Raw genomic sequence first — 15,541 nt, forward strand, 5'->3', positions numbered from 1 at the left:
ATGGTAAAACCTAGATTCAAACTTAAGTCTTCCAACTTATATCCCAAACATCTGATTTCACCTTAGTCTTTATCCAAGCCATGCTAAGAAGGTTCTCTGTTCAATCTTCTTGTGAAATCTCTCATTGATTTCTGCTTCTAAATTCAACCTACTAGCTTCTTATCAACCCCTATGTTGAAAACGACTAGAAAAGCTGAATAAAATATTTAAAATATCTGTTTGGCAGGGTGTTTTGATATATGCATATAGTTACAGACCTTGGAAAGCTGAAGTGAAAGGATCACTTAGGCCCAGAAGTTTGAGACCAGCCTGGAAACATAGTGAGAACCCCCATCTCAAAATAAATACTTAAACAAATGGAATATCTGCTTTAAAGTGTCGTGGAAGCAAGTACTGGAGGTGTGAAGATCTTGGAAGAAGAGTGCACAGAGTTGGGATTGACCCTGTTGCTTTTTCACCTGGGTCATTTGCTGATTCATAATTGGTGGATGAGAGTCTGAGAATTTGAGCATATCTTCTGGCCATCTCACAAGGTTGGAGTCTCAGAGTCATCAAGAATGAGGAGTCCCAGTGAACAATCTAGGCTTTTGATTGGGATCCCAGAAGGGCTAAGTCCCAGGAATAAAAGTAGTAAACAGGAAACAGACCAATCCTTATAAAAGACTAAAACCTGGTTTTAAATCAGACTTGATTACAGTGCTTTGTCCCATCCAAACTTCCTTCCAGAAAGAAAATTCTCTGGAGGATTTTAGCATAATATCCAAAGCATGACATTGCTTGCAGAGCTCTTTCTCACATTCCCACACATTCATTAATTATCTCAGTTCAAACGTTTCCTGAACATCCTTGCCATGCCAGTCATGTGGCCTGCCTCCCTTCATGAAGCTCCATTCTCTTATTCAGCCTGAAGCCATGTCTCATCCTATGCAGTGAGAGGAAATCTGGGCAATTCTGAGGTCTTGGAGTCACTGATTTTGTTAAAGCTTTCCCCAATAAATCATGTCTTGCATGCTGTCTCCATTGTACATTGTACAATCAAATTCTTTTCCCCTGTTCTCTTGAAAATGCAACGGGCTAAAGATGACACTAGGTGCTTCTTGGATACCAGAAAACCAAGCCTCAGGGGTAGGTAGAAAGGTGGTAACTGCTGCACCTTGGCTCCTGACTCTGGTCAGTGAGCAGATTATAGTGGAGAAAGGCTGGACAGTGGATGGTATGGGGCCAGAGACCAAAGGAGGAGCAGAGCCTGGGAAACAAAATTATTTTTCCTGATGTCTGGCCTTTGCATAGCTAGCCCAAATCTTTCTAGTTATTTATCAGGAGAATGAGAGCTTCTGCCACTTCCTTAAACTTTAGACCAGCTTATGACACTAACAAAGACACCTTTCAGACCAAAGGGCAGACCTTGAGGAGCAATGAGCAACCTGGTTTAGTGGGAATTTAGAGTTGGTTAGACCTCACTGTGTGATCTTAAACAAATCACCTTGTCTCTCTGAACCAGATAAATTTCTTTGAATGCAAGCAAATGAAACCATCTTTAGTCAATTTAGGCAAAAAAGCAAAAGGGTGAGGAAATTCTGTATCACCCCTAAAGAGAGAGGGGACAGTAAATCACTATGTTTCTGAATGTACCATTTCTGTTCTCAAAAATCTAGCCTAGTCAAGGGAATAGCAAGCCTGAGCAGAAAAATCCAGATACATATGATCTTAAGGACACTGGCTTTCTCTTAAGCTCACTGGGAACTATGACGGTTAGCAAGTTAGTGCTATCTACTTTCTTTCATGTATGCCAGGACAGTTGCTGGTCAGACAAGCAAACTAAGGAAGCCAATGTTAATGATGTCACTGTTTCTGCAGCCCTCTCTGAATGGGGACTGGTGGGGAACTGAGGGCACAGTGGAAAGACTATGTGTCCTATGCAAAACGCCTAGAGGGAGAGGAGGCAGTGCTTGGAGAAGCTCCAAGAGGGACAAAGGTGCTTTCTGTTCAGCCTGCTGCCACAAAACTCTTCTTGGAGTCACTGATTTTGTTAAAGCTTTCCCCAATAAATCATGTCTTGCATGCTGTCTCCAGAGACTTTCTCTGGCTTTTTCACAAACTACCTCACTGCCCTGGCACAACTGGGCTGTGGACGAGACAAGCTCCTAGAATGATAGGGGGAAAAAATGAGAACCAGGCTCAGAACTACAAAAAGGAGAAATCCAGGCCAGCTCAGGGGCCTAGGCATCAGGAATAGAAGGGAGGATTGGTTGCCCTGTGGGTCTTTGTTGCTGGGAAGGACGGGTTCCTGGTTTTTCCCTTCTCTGGCTCACCCCGCTTTGCAAAGTTCTGGGGAGAAGAGTCCAGTTGGTCCAGTGTAAGTTCCATGCCCACCTCTAGCTGTGAGGAAGCAGAATATCTCTGCTGATGGAGCCACAAACACTGCAAACAGATGGAAAAAGAGCTTCTTCTAAGAGATGCCTTTACAAGGCTCCTTTATACCCAGAACTGTACTGGGTGTTTTAAGAAAAAATCATATCAAGTTCTGTTGGAGTTGAGGGATTGCTTTGGTGGCTGGAATGAGTTGGGAGGACCTTATTTGACCTGTTTACTGCTCCATTCCTCAGGTCTAGAACATTCGGCTCATAGGTCCTCAATACATGCTAAATGAATAGATGAAAAACAACCTTTGCCACCAAGAAAGGCCTTAACTCGAAGAATTGCAACTTCTGTGGCAGATCACTGTGGGGAACTCTTTGTTCTTTAAGTGCTTCTTAAATCACATGAATTCTATTCAGCTCTGCAAAGTAAAATCAATTCTGTAGGCAGTGACTTGATCCAGGATGTAGAAGCAACAGATGCCTGAAGATGATGGCCATCCAAACTCCTTAGACTGCCACCTGAAACTCTTCACCCACCTGGCTCTTGCCTTGTTTTTTTTTTTCTGCTGCTTGTTTCCCCCTACTGTGACCTCTCACTTCAGTTTGACTTGCAGTTCCTGGCTGCTAGACTCCACCCTGTTTCTTTCTAATCCTGAGCTTGTATTTTACCAACTCTAGTCCTTTAGTTTTCATTTAAATGCCACTTCCCCCAGTAAGCTCTCCTTGATCCACAATCCCAAGACTGGACTGGTTGGCCTTCTTTGTCCTCCCACAGCACCTCACTGCATTATAATCTCTTGTTTATTTTTCTTTCTGCATGTGCTTACACATGAGCAACTTGAGTGCAGGCCCTTGTCCTTCCTTGAGTCCTCAGTGCCTACCTCACTAGAAGAAACTGTAAATATTTGTTGAGGTGTTAATGAAAGTGGTGTTAAAACCAGCTACCCCCCACCCCCCCCACACACACCTAGTGGCACACACCTAGTGTAATCCTAGTGGCTCCAGAGGCCAAGGCAGGAGGATTGCAAGCTCAAAGCCACCCTCAGTAATTTAGCAAGATCTTGTCTCTAAATAAAATATAAAAAAGGACTGGGGATGTGGCTCAGTGGCTGAGTGCCCTTGGATTCAATCCCCAGTACCAACATAGGAAAAAAATATATACATACAGAGCTCATGAAAGAGTCTGAGGGTGTGGTAGCAGAAGTCTTCCAAGAACTTCAAACTAGATCATGACAGATACCCCACTGTGTGCCTCTCCACAGTGTTTTCCTTAAATGATTTCTCATGATTGTCATGTAATAATTATAGGTTGGAGTAATTACAGGTTACTTCCAGCTCTGTGCCACCAGCTCCTGGTTCTCAGCCCACTCACAAGATGATCAGCCTACTAGATGATTCCCACCACACCCCTTCTCAAATTAACTGCATTGACCTTTTTGTTTGTATATAATGGAAGTATTTAACTTCTTTATTTAATGGATGTACATTTAATAGAATAGTTGTCTCCATCTCATAGCCATTGCCTGAAGGGCAGGTGCTTCATATCTTTCTCAGTACAGAACTTTGTGTGCTGCCATGAGAAAGCAGGTGCATCCAAGAAGAGATAATGATTGGAGTTGCTTTGTGTTTCATAGGACCCAGAAACGATAGAATATAAATGACCAGAAGAAGCACACACTACAACCTATAGAAAACTCTGAAGGTATTTCATTTCCTACCCAAAATCTATATCATACCTGAACATGGTAGCAGATGCCTGTAATCCTATCTACTGGGGAGGCTGAGTCAGGATGGTCATAATTTCCAGGCCAGCCTCAACAACTTAGTGGACCTTGTCTCAAAAAAAAGAAAGACTGATGGACTGGGGATGTAGTGCAGTGATAGAGTACTCACCTAGCATGTGTGAGGCCCTGGATAAATTCTAGTACAAAAAAAAAAAAAAATCTACCTGCCTGCATTATTCAGTTGGCCTTGTCTCCTGAACTCTAGCCAATCCAAGACCCTCCAGGACCACAACGCATCAGTGGACTTTGAGAGAAAATGCTAGGACTGTGAGGACCAAGATGTTGCTCGGATTCATATGGAAAGGGATCCAAGGGAAGGCTGAGAGTGAGAGATTTGCCCAGATTTTCTCCAAGATGTAAACATATAGGTGTATGTAGAGACATAAACAGAAGTTATAGTTCTTTTGTTTTTCTTTCAGTACTGGGGATTGAACTCAGTGATCTACCACTGAGCTAAATCCCAGTCCTGTTTTAAGGTTTTAAATTTTGAGACAGGGTATCACTACCCAGATTGGCTTCATATTTGCAATCTTCCTGTCTCAGCCTGTTTTTTGCTTTCCAAACTAGATCATGACAGATACCCCATCTGTTGCTAGGTTTATATGTCTGCAGGGAGTTTGTCTTGTTTACTGTCTTGTCCCCCTGTGCTCAAAACGGTGTACAGCATATACTAGACAATCAATAAATCTCAAATGAGCAATTGGGCTTGGGCATTGAAACAACAGGACACTCCCAGCAACCAGAAAATAGGCAAAAGCTTATGTAGGGAAAGTGATGATTACTTGAGTGAAGGACATGAGAGCAAGGATTGAAGTTTATTGATATGAGAAATTAGCCATTGCGACAACAGGACAACAGCAATCTTCTCAGTGAGTCTTCTTTCCTTGATATATGAGGAGCAGTAAGTCATGGCCATGTCCCATTGGTACCCTCTGACATCTGTCACACTTCTATATGGGAAACCATGGAATCACTGGGTCTTGAATGGAGTCCTGGGCAGCTGTACCAATGGCCAACTAACTAGCCATCATTGACATCTTCCCTATTGCTCATATCAGAGCCTAGGAAGCCTTTGATGTTGGGGAAAGGTACAGCTTGCATTTAAATTTGCTCCTTTCCCTGAAGTTTAAAATCTACACGTCCAGCTCATCATCCCAGGATTTATAACCCAAAGTCTACATACACATTCCTGTAACCCTTGATGTCCTTAAACTTGTTGCTTCTCAGATTAGCTTGGATTTGCCTCTGGCCACTCTTGAAGGGGACAGTCTTCAGAGAGACAGTGACTTTGTATCGGGGTTTGAGGACTCCAATACTGCAGCAAAGAATGGAAAAGATCAGAACAACCCACAGGCATTACAATAACTATAAAGCCCTTTTTCACCGAACTTCCTGGTCTCTCCCTCCTCCAGTGTACTGAGCCTCGCCCAGGAGCCTACATCTAGAAAGAAGGATAATGCTAATCCCAGAATAAAATGAGAGAGAAGGCTGAGCACTCCCAGCACTTACAGGACTCTTTGCTGCTTCTTAAAGAGGCCACTTCCTTCCAAGGTCAGGACACAATCTTCCACTTGTTCTGAGAGAGGATTTGAAAATACGACCTGAATAGTAAGTGGCTGGTTCATAATGGCTGCTCCTAGCACCTAAACGAACAGAGCAGGGAAGCAGTGCTTAGTTCTCAATCCCGAATCACTGAACGCTTATAGATAGCACTATTTTGTAGGGTTCCAGAATATGCCACCCCAAAATATGCTACTTTGACATCAGGATTATTTTAAGTTGGAGGCAACAAGAAATGCTCTCTGGCCTCCTTATATTTACCTTAAAGCAGGACATATATTTACTAAAATATCCCCTCTTCTCTCTACCTAGAAGGACAAAAGTTAATCCCTGAGACAACCTAAGAGGTTTATCAGCCTGGAGGGGCATAAGAGGAATCTACATAACAAACTTTCCTAACTAACCCTTACCTCCATGAGTTTCCCATTTACTGGACTTCTCACAATCTGCCACCCCCTACTCCCACACACAGAGAAGAAAAGTCTTTTTCCTTTGTTTTGTCACTTCTCTAAAAGTATTGATCCTTTGCTAAGATGCTACACAGGCCCAAGTGCTCACCAGACATTTGAGTTGCCCTATTAGGGGCTCATGGACTCACTAAATGGGGTCCGGGAGGTGGATTGGCCTTGAGGCAATGGTACTGGAAGAAAGGAGCCCTAAACATCATCCCACTCAAAAGACCACAGAATGTCAGAGCAGGAGGGGTCCTCAGAAGCTCTGTAGTGTAATCCTCTATTTTGTTTTTAGGCATATCTACTCAATATATTTTATTTTTTTTCAAACATCAAATTGTATACTTTATTTTTAAGTGGTGCTGAGAATCAAACCAAGTGCCTTGCAGGTGCCAGGTGAGCACTTTACATTGAGCCACATCCTCATCCCCTATAATCCTCTTTTTTGACAGTTAAAGAAGTAGAGGCTCAAGGTTTGCCCAAGGATGCATAGCCAGGAAATGGCAAATTAAATCTGAGCTAACCTTGAGGCAGGGCTATCTCTCTATCTGAGCCCCTCCCATCTGGACTCTGTGTCTATTTGTTGACCCTAGGAAGGCCAACAGCAGGAGGTGGCACAAGAAAGAATATTTCTGACAGTCCATGGCCCCTGCTCAAGGACCCACTCATAAAGCCTCAGTGGTACTAGAGAATAAAGACCTCTAAGATAATTTTCCCATCCTAAAGGCACCAGAAGAAGCAAAGAAAAGGAGGGGCTAAGGGCTCCACCCCCTCCCAGTCAGAGTCAAGGAGATCCATGGCCATTTGCAGGGCTCTGACCTACATTAATCATGATGCCTGGGTAAGTCAAGTTGATGATCTTGTTTGTCAGGATTTTCTCAGGACTGCTCTTTTCTTCACCCAGGGCACTGAGGCGGATTAGTTTGTCTGTTGACAGGTACTGGCTGTACTGGGAATAGAGGATTTTGCAGGGGTAGCTCTTTGCTAGGGAGAGAACACAATGATGAAGTGAGAGTAGCTGAGAAAATCAGTTGGGCCTGGATTGGATCTGATAGCTCTTTCATAGAGAAGAGGGAACCAATGTGTATCAAGTCCTGCTGAAGCAAGCACTAGTTTTTCAGACAGAGAAAACTTGAGACTGAGTAGTGAAATGGTTTGCCCAATCATTCTGCTAGCAAATGGGTGAGCTGAGTCTCCAGCCAAGGTCTAGATGACTCTAAAGTTTAGACTTTTCCCACTAAACTAACTACTTTCCTTGAAGATTCAAAAGGGGAGCAGGAATGAGGAGGAGGAGAAATGAAGCGGGAGAGAGAAGAAGGGGAGTAGGGAGTAAGAGGGAATGGGAGAAAAGGAAGAGGAGGAATATGGACTGGAGAACATAGTAAGAAGAACAGTGTCCTGGGGGTCTGTCCCCAGAGCTCTGTTGGCTGACTTGACTCTTCAGTAGTGGCCTAACTAACTCTGCACATAGTGTGTGCCATGCCCATATTCAGAGCCCATACCTTCTTTAGGAGACAGTGTGATAAATGCCATGTCCTGCCAGAATGGGGACAGAGGGCTTCCATCATGCAGCAGGGACTGGGCACTCAGGTTCACTTTGAGGTCCTTGAACTGGGATGACATATTGAGTGCCAGCAGGACAAAATTTATGTCCTGGCCCATGTTGGGAGAGTCTAGTAGCTTGAATTTCAGGGAGACCTGGACAACATCACTAGGTCGAAGGGAAGGTGTATCCAGGCTGTGAGGGCTGTCCTGGTTTGGTGGCATGGGCCTGGAAGGTTCTGAGTCTGTTCGATGGGGGCCTTGGAACCTTCCATTCTTCAGTTTCTGTAGAGCCTTCAGAAACACCTGCCTCTCTTGAGGAGAACCTAGGATGGTAGAACACAGAATAAACTGTGGGCTAGGCTAACTAGGGGGCAAGATTTGGCTGAATGCCCACTCTCAATGCCTCTGCCAACACTATAGAGGTTAGAGGGGCTTAATACCAGTAATAAATATATTTTAAAAAGCATTCATTAAGTAAACTCTTTCTAGGTTCTCTCCTGGTTCGTTCTAAACCACACACCAATGGTACATTTGGAACAAACCTAATCAGGACTTGGATTGCCCTCTAATACTGACATAGCAACAACACATCAACAGCAGACTCCTGGAAAATCTGGACCTGGGCACCATTCAGTGATGAAATAGTGGAAGTGACTAAAAGTTCAGAGAAAATAAGGAAACTGTTGAGAATTTCTGGAAAAATAGGCAAAAACAATGCCAGATTAGAGAGACTAGAATAAATACCTAGCCCTTCAATGACCAGATGATGTTGCATATCAACATACATCAAGAACTTTCAGGAAACTATGACTTCAACTAATAGGGTTCCAGAAACAGAGCAGACAGTGATCAGTATGTGAGAAGTCACAGAGAATTTAAAACAGCTATTTAAAGAAAAATCAATGAACTTGAAGAAACAGTGAAATGTTTAGATACTCTAATAGAGAAACAACAGAGATTTTTTTTTCAATTAAAAAAATCAAATAGAAATCTTGAGCTGAAAAAATACACTTAACAAAATTAAACATGCAATAGAAAGTATCAATAGAAAAAAAGAGAAAGTATCAATAGGATAGGACAGACAGAAGGAAGAATTAGTGAGCACAAAGATCAGCTATTTCTTTTAAAAACTGATGAAAAATACTGTGTTTGGAATTGTTAAACCACCTCTGAACAGAATACTGTCTGTACTGGTTCATTGGGTTGAGGGAGGAAGGAGGGAAGAAATTGCAAAAGGTATTTTGTTAAGAGTGTGCTAGAAAATTTTAGCTTACCCATTGTCCTGTAATGTGAATTTTATTTAACTTTGCTGTAATATATATATATATATATATATATATATATATATATATATATATATATATTGTATATAAACTGGATAGAGGAGTCCTAATTTTATAAATCTTGTCTCTAGATATTAAAGAGGTTGCCAATGTATGACAAAAGTAGAGTTAGTAAACTAATACATTTTGTATGCTTTGTGTTAAAATTCATAGAAAGGCAGTCCTCTGAAAAGGAAGTGAAATTGTAACATTTTATCATGTGACACAGAGATGTGACACATGTGATATAGAAGAAAGAAGTGGAAGAAATGAAGGATTCTAGGTCAGAATGATCCTATTTAGAAGACGCTTTCAGATATAACCATTGTTACATTTGTGTTTATTTAACACAATATGGACATAGTGGACAAACTTAGTCTTTCTAGATGTTTAGAAGTGCAAAAAGTATGTTAAGAGTAGAGGTAATAAAGGAAACATTTTAGTACATGAAAAAATGCTCATCATCTCTAGCAGTCAGAGAAATGCAAATCAAAACCACCCTAAGATACCATCTCACTCCAGTAAGATTGGCAGCCATTATGAAATCAAACAACAACAAGTGCTGGCGAGGTTGTGGGGAAAAGGGTTCTCTTGTACATTGCTGGTGGGGCTGCAAATTGGTGCGGCCAATTTGGAAAGCAGTATGGAGATTCCTGGGAAAGCTGGGAATGGAACCACCATTTGACCCAGCTATTGCCCTTCTCGGACTATTCCCTGAAGACCTTAAAAGAGCGTATTACAGGGATACTGCCACATCGATGTTCATAGCAGCACAATTTACAATAGCTAGATTGTGGAACCAACCCAGATGCCCTTCAATGGATGAATGGATTAAAAAAATGTGGCATCTATACACCATGGAGTATTACGCAGCACTAAAAAATGACAAAATCTTGGAATTTGCAGGGAAATGGATGGCACTAGAGCAGATTATGCTTAGTGAAGCTAGCCAATCCCTAAAAAACAAATACCAAATGTCATCTTTGATATAATGAGAGCAACTAAGAATAAAGCAGGGAGGAAGAGCAGGAAGAAAAGATTAACATTAAACAGAGACATGAGGTGGGAGGGAAAGGGAGAGAAAAGGGGAATTGCATGGAAATGGAGGGAGACCCTCATTATTATACTAAATTACATATAAGAGGTTGTAAGTGGAATGGGAAAATAAACAAGGTGAGAAATGAACTACAGTAGAAGGGGTAGAGAGAGAAGATGGGAGGGGAGGGGAGGGGGGATAGTAGAGGACAGGAAAGGTAGCAGAATACAACAGTTACTATTATGGTGTTATGTAAAAATGTGGATGTGTAACCCATGTGATTCTGCAATCTGTACTTGGGGTAAAAAAGGGAGTTCATAACTCACTTGAAGCTAATGTATGCTAATGTATGAAATATGATATGTCAAGAGCTTTGTAGGGTTTTGAACAACCAATAAAAAAAAATAAAAAAATAAAAAAAAATAAAAAATAAATAAATAAAATAAAGGAAACATTTTGTGGATATCTTTTGGTTAAAATTCATAATGAAGTAACTGTTTTTTGGAATAGGATGATTAAAACACTTCTCTGAGCAGCACATATTATATCAGTGCTGGTTCAGGAAGGAAGAAGGAAAAGAAAATGCAAAGGGCTTTATACCAATGTATTTTCTGTGAATTGACTATTGGCTCTTATGTCTGAGTTTTGTTTTCTTATGCTGTGTAAATAATGTATATAAAGGACAAATGAATCCTAATTTACATGTAGTCTATCTAGATGTTAAGGAGGTTGTCAGTGTATGATAAAAGAAGAGTTAATAAGCTAACACATTGAGTACACTTAGTGTTAAATTCATCAGAAAGGCAGTTCTTAAAACCACTAAGAAAGTAAAATTGTTAAAGTCATCTCTAAGCATTATAGATACATAAATCTGGACCCTGGGTTAATAAGAGATTAGAAGGGGGAGGGTTCTAGACCATAATGTTCCTGTTTGGAAGACACTTTCAAATTCTAGCCTTTAAAAAAAGGAGGTTTTGCTTCAAAGTATAGCCTTTGTTAAGTAAGTGTTGCAGTTTATTCAGTGTTACTGTATATATGGCTGGAAACTTACATCCTTGTTGGAAACATCTAGTGTTTCTAGATGTTTAAAAGTACACAACATATGGTAAAAGTAGAGGGCTAAATTTTTTGTTACTTCATAGGAATGGTTGCCATTTAGGGGACTGGAATTGTTGAATTTGATGTCTTGGAGAGTATGTTAAAGGTTCACTGGGTGGTGTGGGGGAAGGAGAAAGTATGCATAGAGAAGCAATCATGTCCCTTAGATTAGTTCAGATTGTCTAGCCATTGTTATATATACATTTTAATTAATATTGCTGAGTATTAAAGGATAAGTCTTAATGTCCAACGTTTGCTAGAAGTAGCAAAATAATCCCTATATATAAATATCCTTTTGTTAGTTTTTAGGAAGAATTGTCTTCTGGGAATGACCCTTGTTAATCCACTTCTTGGAGCTAGGGATAGTCCTGAATTTAGTCACTGGAATGATGAAGAGGGAAAAGAGGAAGTGTGAGGGGAAGTGCTCTTTGCTAGTATGTCCATATCTGGAAGACAGGTTTAGATTATAACCATAGATTTATATGTGCATTTTTGATAAAGTATTTGTGTTTATTGTGCACAAAGTTCACACTTTATTTCACAACATCTAAACTTTCTAGATGTCCTGAGGTGACAATAAATCATAAAAAGTAGAGCTAGTGAATTAGCCAATTTGTAAATATCTTTGTTATAATTGATAGAAAAGATGCTTCTTGGGCATGAAATTGCTTTATCTCTGGACAGCGTGTATCAGGACTTGTTCATTAGCTGGCAGCAGAGGGGCACAGGGAAGCACATAGGGAAAGATGGGAGCAAGTGCTCAAGGATTTGCATTTTGATATGAACTACTGGTGTGTGTGCATCTTCTGGCTGTACTATAGGAATACTTTAATTCACTGGGAACATGCATTCTTCCTAATATTTTAGTAGTAGAAATCTTGTAATAAAACAAGCTTGGTGTATTAAGGGAATGCATTATTTTACTTGAAACTCTGCCAATATGTCTATCTAGAGGCCTGTTGCCATTTCTGTCTTCAGTGAAATTTTTGTTCCCAAGAAAGGATAACATATTGAGTTGGTGGATTTTGAATGGGTGAATATTCATGATGTGTGGAAAAGCATCATACATACTATGATCTCAATCACTCAAAATGGGATAATGTGTATCTATACATAAGACCTGGAGGGACACATCCAACTAAGATGCTTGGGATTGGATGACTTTGTCCTTTTTGCTTGTGTTTTTATTTTACCTGTAATGCACATATTAACTTTTAAAAAATAAATTCTATTTTTAAAACCTGGAAAAAAAAGACAAGCTATTTGAAAATACACAATTGGAGAAGAAAAAAGAATGAAGAAAAAAATGAAAGTTTACTGGAACTTTGGAACAGTATTAAAAGAGAAATGTTTGAATTACTAGAATTCAGGAAGGACTTGAGACTGCCAAAGGGTTAGAAGCTTTATTCAAATAAATTATAATAAAAAACTTCTCAAACCTAGAGAAAGATGTAAATATCCAGGTACAGGAAATTCAAAGGTCACCAGTTAAATTTAATTGCATCAAATCCACCCCAAGACATCTAATTGAGCTTTCAAAGGTGAAAGATATAGACAAGGTTGTCAAGGCTGCAAGAAAAAGAGATAAGTAACATATAGGGGTGATCCAGTTCACTTGAAAGCGGACTTCTCAGCAGAAATCTTGTAGGCCAGGAGAAAGTGGCAGGAGAATTTCACAGAAAAAAAAAAAATTCTGTCAGCTGAGAGTACTATTCCCAGCAAAGTTATCCTTTAAAAATAAAGACATTTGCAAACAAATAAAAGCTGAGAAGAATGTATCTCCACTACACCTGTTCTAAAATAAATATTAAAAGAAGTTCTTTAATATTAAAGGAAGTTGAAATAGACATTAATGAATAAGAAGAAAACACAAGAAAGTATAAAACTCAATGATGAAAGTAATTATACAAATTCTGAATGCTGAACATTGTAAGCATGGTGATGATGTGGAAAATATATATATTTGGGGTACTGGGGACTGAACCCAGGGGTGCTTTACCACTCAGCTACATCCCCAGTCCTTAAATTTTTTTTAATATTTTTTATTTTGTGACAATGTCTCACTAAGTTGCTGAGGCTAGGCTTGAACTTCTGAACCTCCTGCCTCAGTCTCTTGAATCTCTGGGATTACAGATGTGTATCACCATGTCTGGCCATTTATGTCTTTAGTATGAAGACTAATAAACAAAATAATTAAAAAACATAACTACATTAATATGTTAAAATATAGGCAATATAGAAATATGTAAAAATGGGATACAAAAAATTCAAAATGTGGGAAATGGAATACAAATGTAGAGTTTTCTTTTTTTAATTTTTTTTTTTAGTTATAGATGGACACAATATCTTTATTTTATTTATTTTTTATGTGGTGCTGAGGATTGAACCCAGGGCCTCACGCATGCTAGGCGAGCGCTCTACCTCTGAGCCACAAACCCAGCCCTAGAGTTTTCTTATTAGTATATTTTCTTTTGCTCTTTTGTTTCTGTTCTTACATGTATAATCATAGAAAGTTGCTATAATTTCAAAATAATTTGCTGTAATCAAGAGATTTTTTTTTTGTAAGCCTCATGGTAACCACACAGAAAACATCTATTACAGACAAACCAAAAATAATAAGCAAGGAATCAAAGCATGCTATTAGAGTAAATCACTTAATCACAAAGGATGATCATAAGAGAGGGAGAAATAAAGAAAAGAACCTCAACAAAACCAGAAAACAAGTTACACAATAACCATAGTAAGAACAGACCTATCAGCAATTACTTTGAATTTCAGTTCTCCAATTAAAATATATAGAGTTACTGAATGGATTTAAAAAAAAGAACAAACAATATGTTGTTTACAAGGAACTCACTTCACCATTAAGGATACACAGAAGACTGAAAGATTCCGGGTGGGAAAAGATATATCATGCAAATGAAATGCAAAAGAAAGCAGGAGTCACCAAATTACTTCAGATTACGTAGACTTTTAAGTCAAAAGCAGTAAAAAGAGACAAGAAAGGTCATTATATAATGATAAAGGGGTCAAATCAGCAAGGGGAAATAGCAATTCTAAATATCCATGCACCCAATATTGGAGCACCCAAATATATAAAGCAAATATTAGTAGGCCCAAAGGGAGAGATAGTTGAGGATTTGAACACCTCACTTTCAGCAATAGACAGATCATCCATATTTTTCTCATCAGCACATAGAACATTCTCCAAGATAGTCCACATGACAGGCCACAAAACAATTCTCAACAAATTAAAAAAAAATTAAATCATATTAAACATGATTTCTAATCACAATGCAGTAAAACTAGAACTTTGGAAACTGTACATACATGGAAATTAAACAACATACTTTGAACAACCAATTGCTCAAGGAAAAAAAGTCAAGAAAGAAATATAAAAATTTCTTGAAACAAATGAAAATGGAGCTACAGTGTATCCAAACCTATGCATATAGCAAAAGCTATAAGGAAAGTGCGTATCAATCAATGCCCACATCAAAGAAATAGGATGATCTCAAGAAACTAGAAAAGCAAGAATAAACTAAACCCAACATTAGCAGAAGAAAAGAAATAACAAAGATAAAAGCAGAAATAAATGAAAATGGAGACTAAAATGTACAAAATATCAGTGAGAGGTATTCCTTGAAGAGATAAATGAAATAAACAAACCCTTAGCCAGACTGACAAAGAAAAAGATTCAAATAAAATCAAAGAGGAAAGGGAGACATTACAAGTGATACCACAGAAATACAAAAGATCATTAGACATTATTATGAACAACTATATGTCAAGAAGTTTTATAACTAGATGAAATGGTCAAATTCCCACACACATACACCTTACCAAGACTGAATCATGGCTCAGCATTGTGGCTCACACCTGTAATCCCAGTGACTCGGGAGGCTGAGGCAGGAGGATCGTGAGTTCAAAGCCAGCCTCAGCAAAAACAATGTGCTCAGGAACTCAGTGAGACCCTGTCCCTAAATAAAATACAAATAGGGATGTGGCTTAGTGGTCCAGTGCCTCTGAGTTCAATCCCTGGTAGCTTTCCCCAAAAAAAGACTGAATCATGAAGATAGAAATCCTGAACAGACCAGTAATAAGAATGCATCAATAATAAAACTTCTCATCAAAGAAAAGTCCAGGACCAGATGGGTTCATTGCCAAATTCTACCAAACATTGAAATAAAACACAAATTCTCCTTAAGTTATTCCTAAAAGTAGAAGAGGGAGTTATTCTTCCAAACACATTCTATGAAGCCAGAATTACCATGATACCAAAACCAGAAAAGGACACAATAAAAAAAGAAATCTATAGGCTAATATCTTTGATGAATATAGATGCAAAAATCATCAACAAAATAGTAGAAAACTGAGTCCAACA

The 15,541-nt window shown here is 39.2% G+C and overlaps 1 protein-coding gene across 1 annotated transcript in view; it reads right to left on the minus strand.

Annotated features, from left to right (window-relative positions):
- Nucleotides 1-5,270: 5,270 nt before the first annotated feature.
- The window catches only part of Tgm5 (transglutaminase 5), a 40,439-nt gene continuing 30,168 nt past the window's right edge, over nt 5,271-15,541 (minus strand). The window contains exons 10-13 of the mRNA XM_076850667.2: nt 7,659-8,024; nt 6,980-7,140; nt 5,654-5,787; nt 5,271-5,459 (exon numbers count right to left, since the gene is read on the minus strand). Of these exons, the coding sequence (XP_076706782.2) occupies nt 5,306-5,459; nt 5,654-5,787; nt 6,980-7,140; nt 7,659-8,024 (815 nt within the window). The 3' untranslated portion in view covers nt 5,271-5,305. The remainder of the gene's footprint in view (nt 5,460-5,653; nt 5,788-6,979; nt 7,141-7,658; nt 8,025-15,541) is intronic.

The sequence above is a fragment of the Callospermophilus lateralis genome, chromosome 3 (genome assembly GCF_048772815.1).
Source record: "Callospermophilus lateralis isolate mCalLat2 chromosome 3, mCalLat2.hap1, whole genome shotgun sequence".
Lineage (NCBI taxonomy): Eukaryota > Metazoa > Chordata > Mammalia > Rodentia > Sciuridae > Callospermophilus > Callospermophilus lateralis.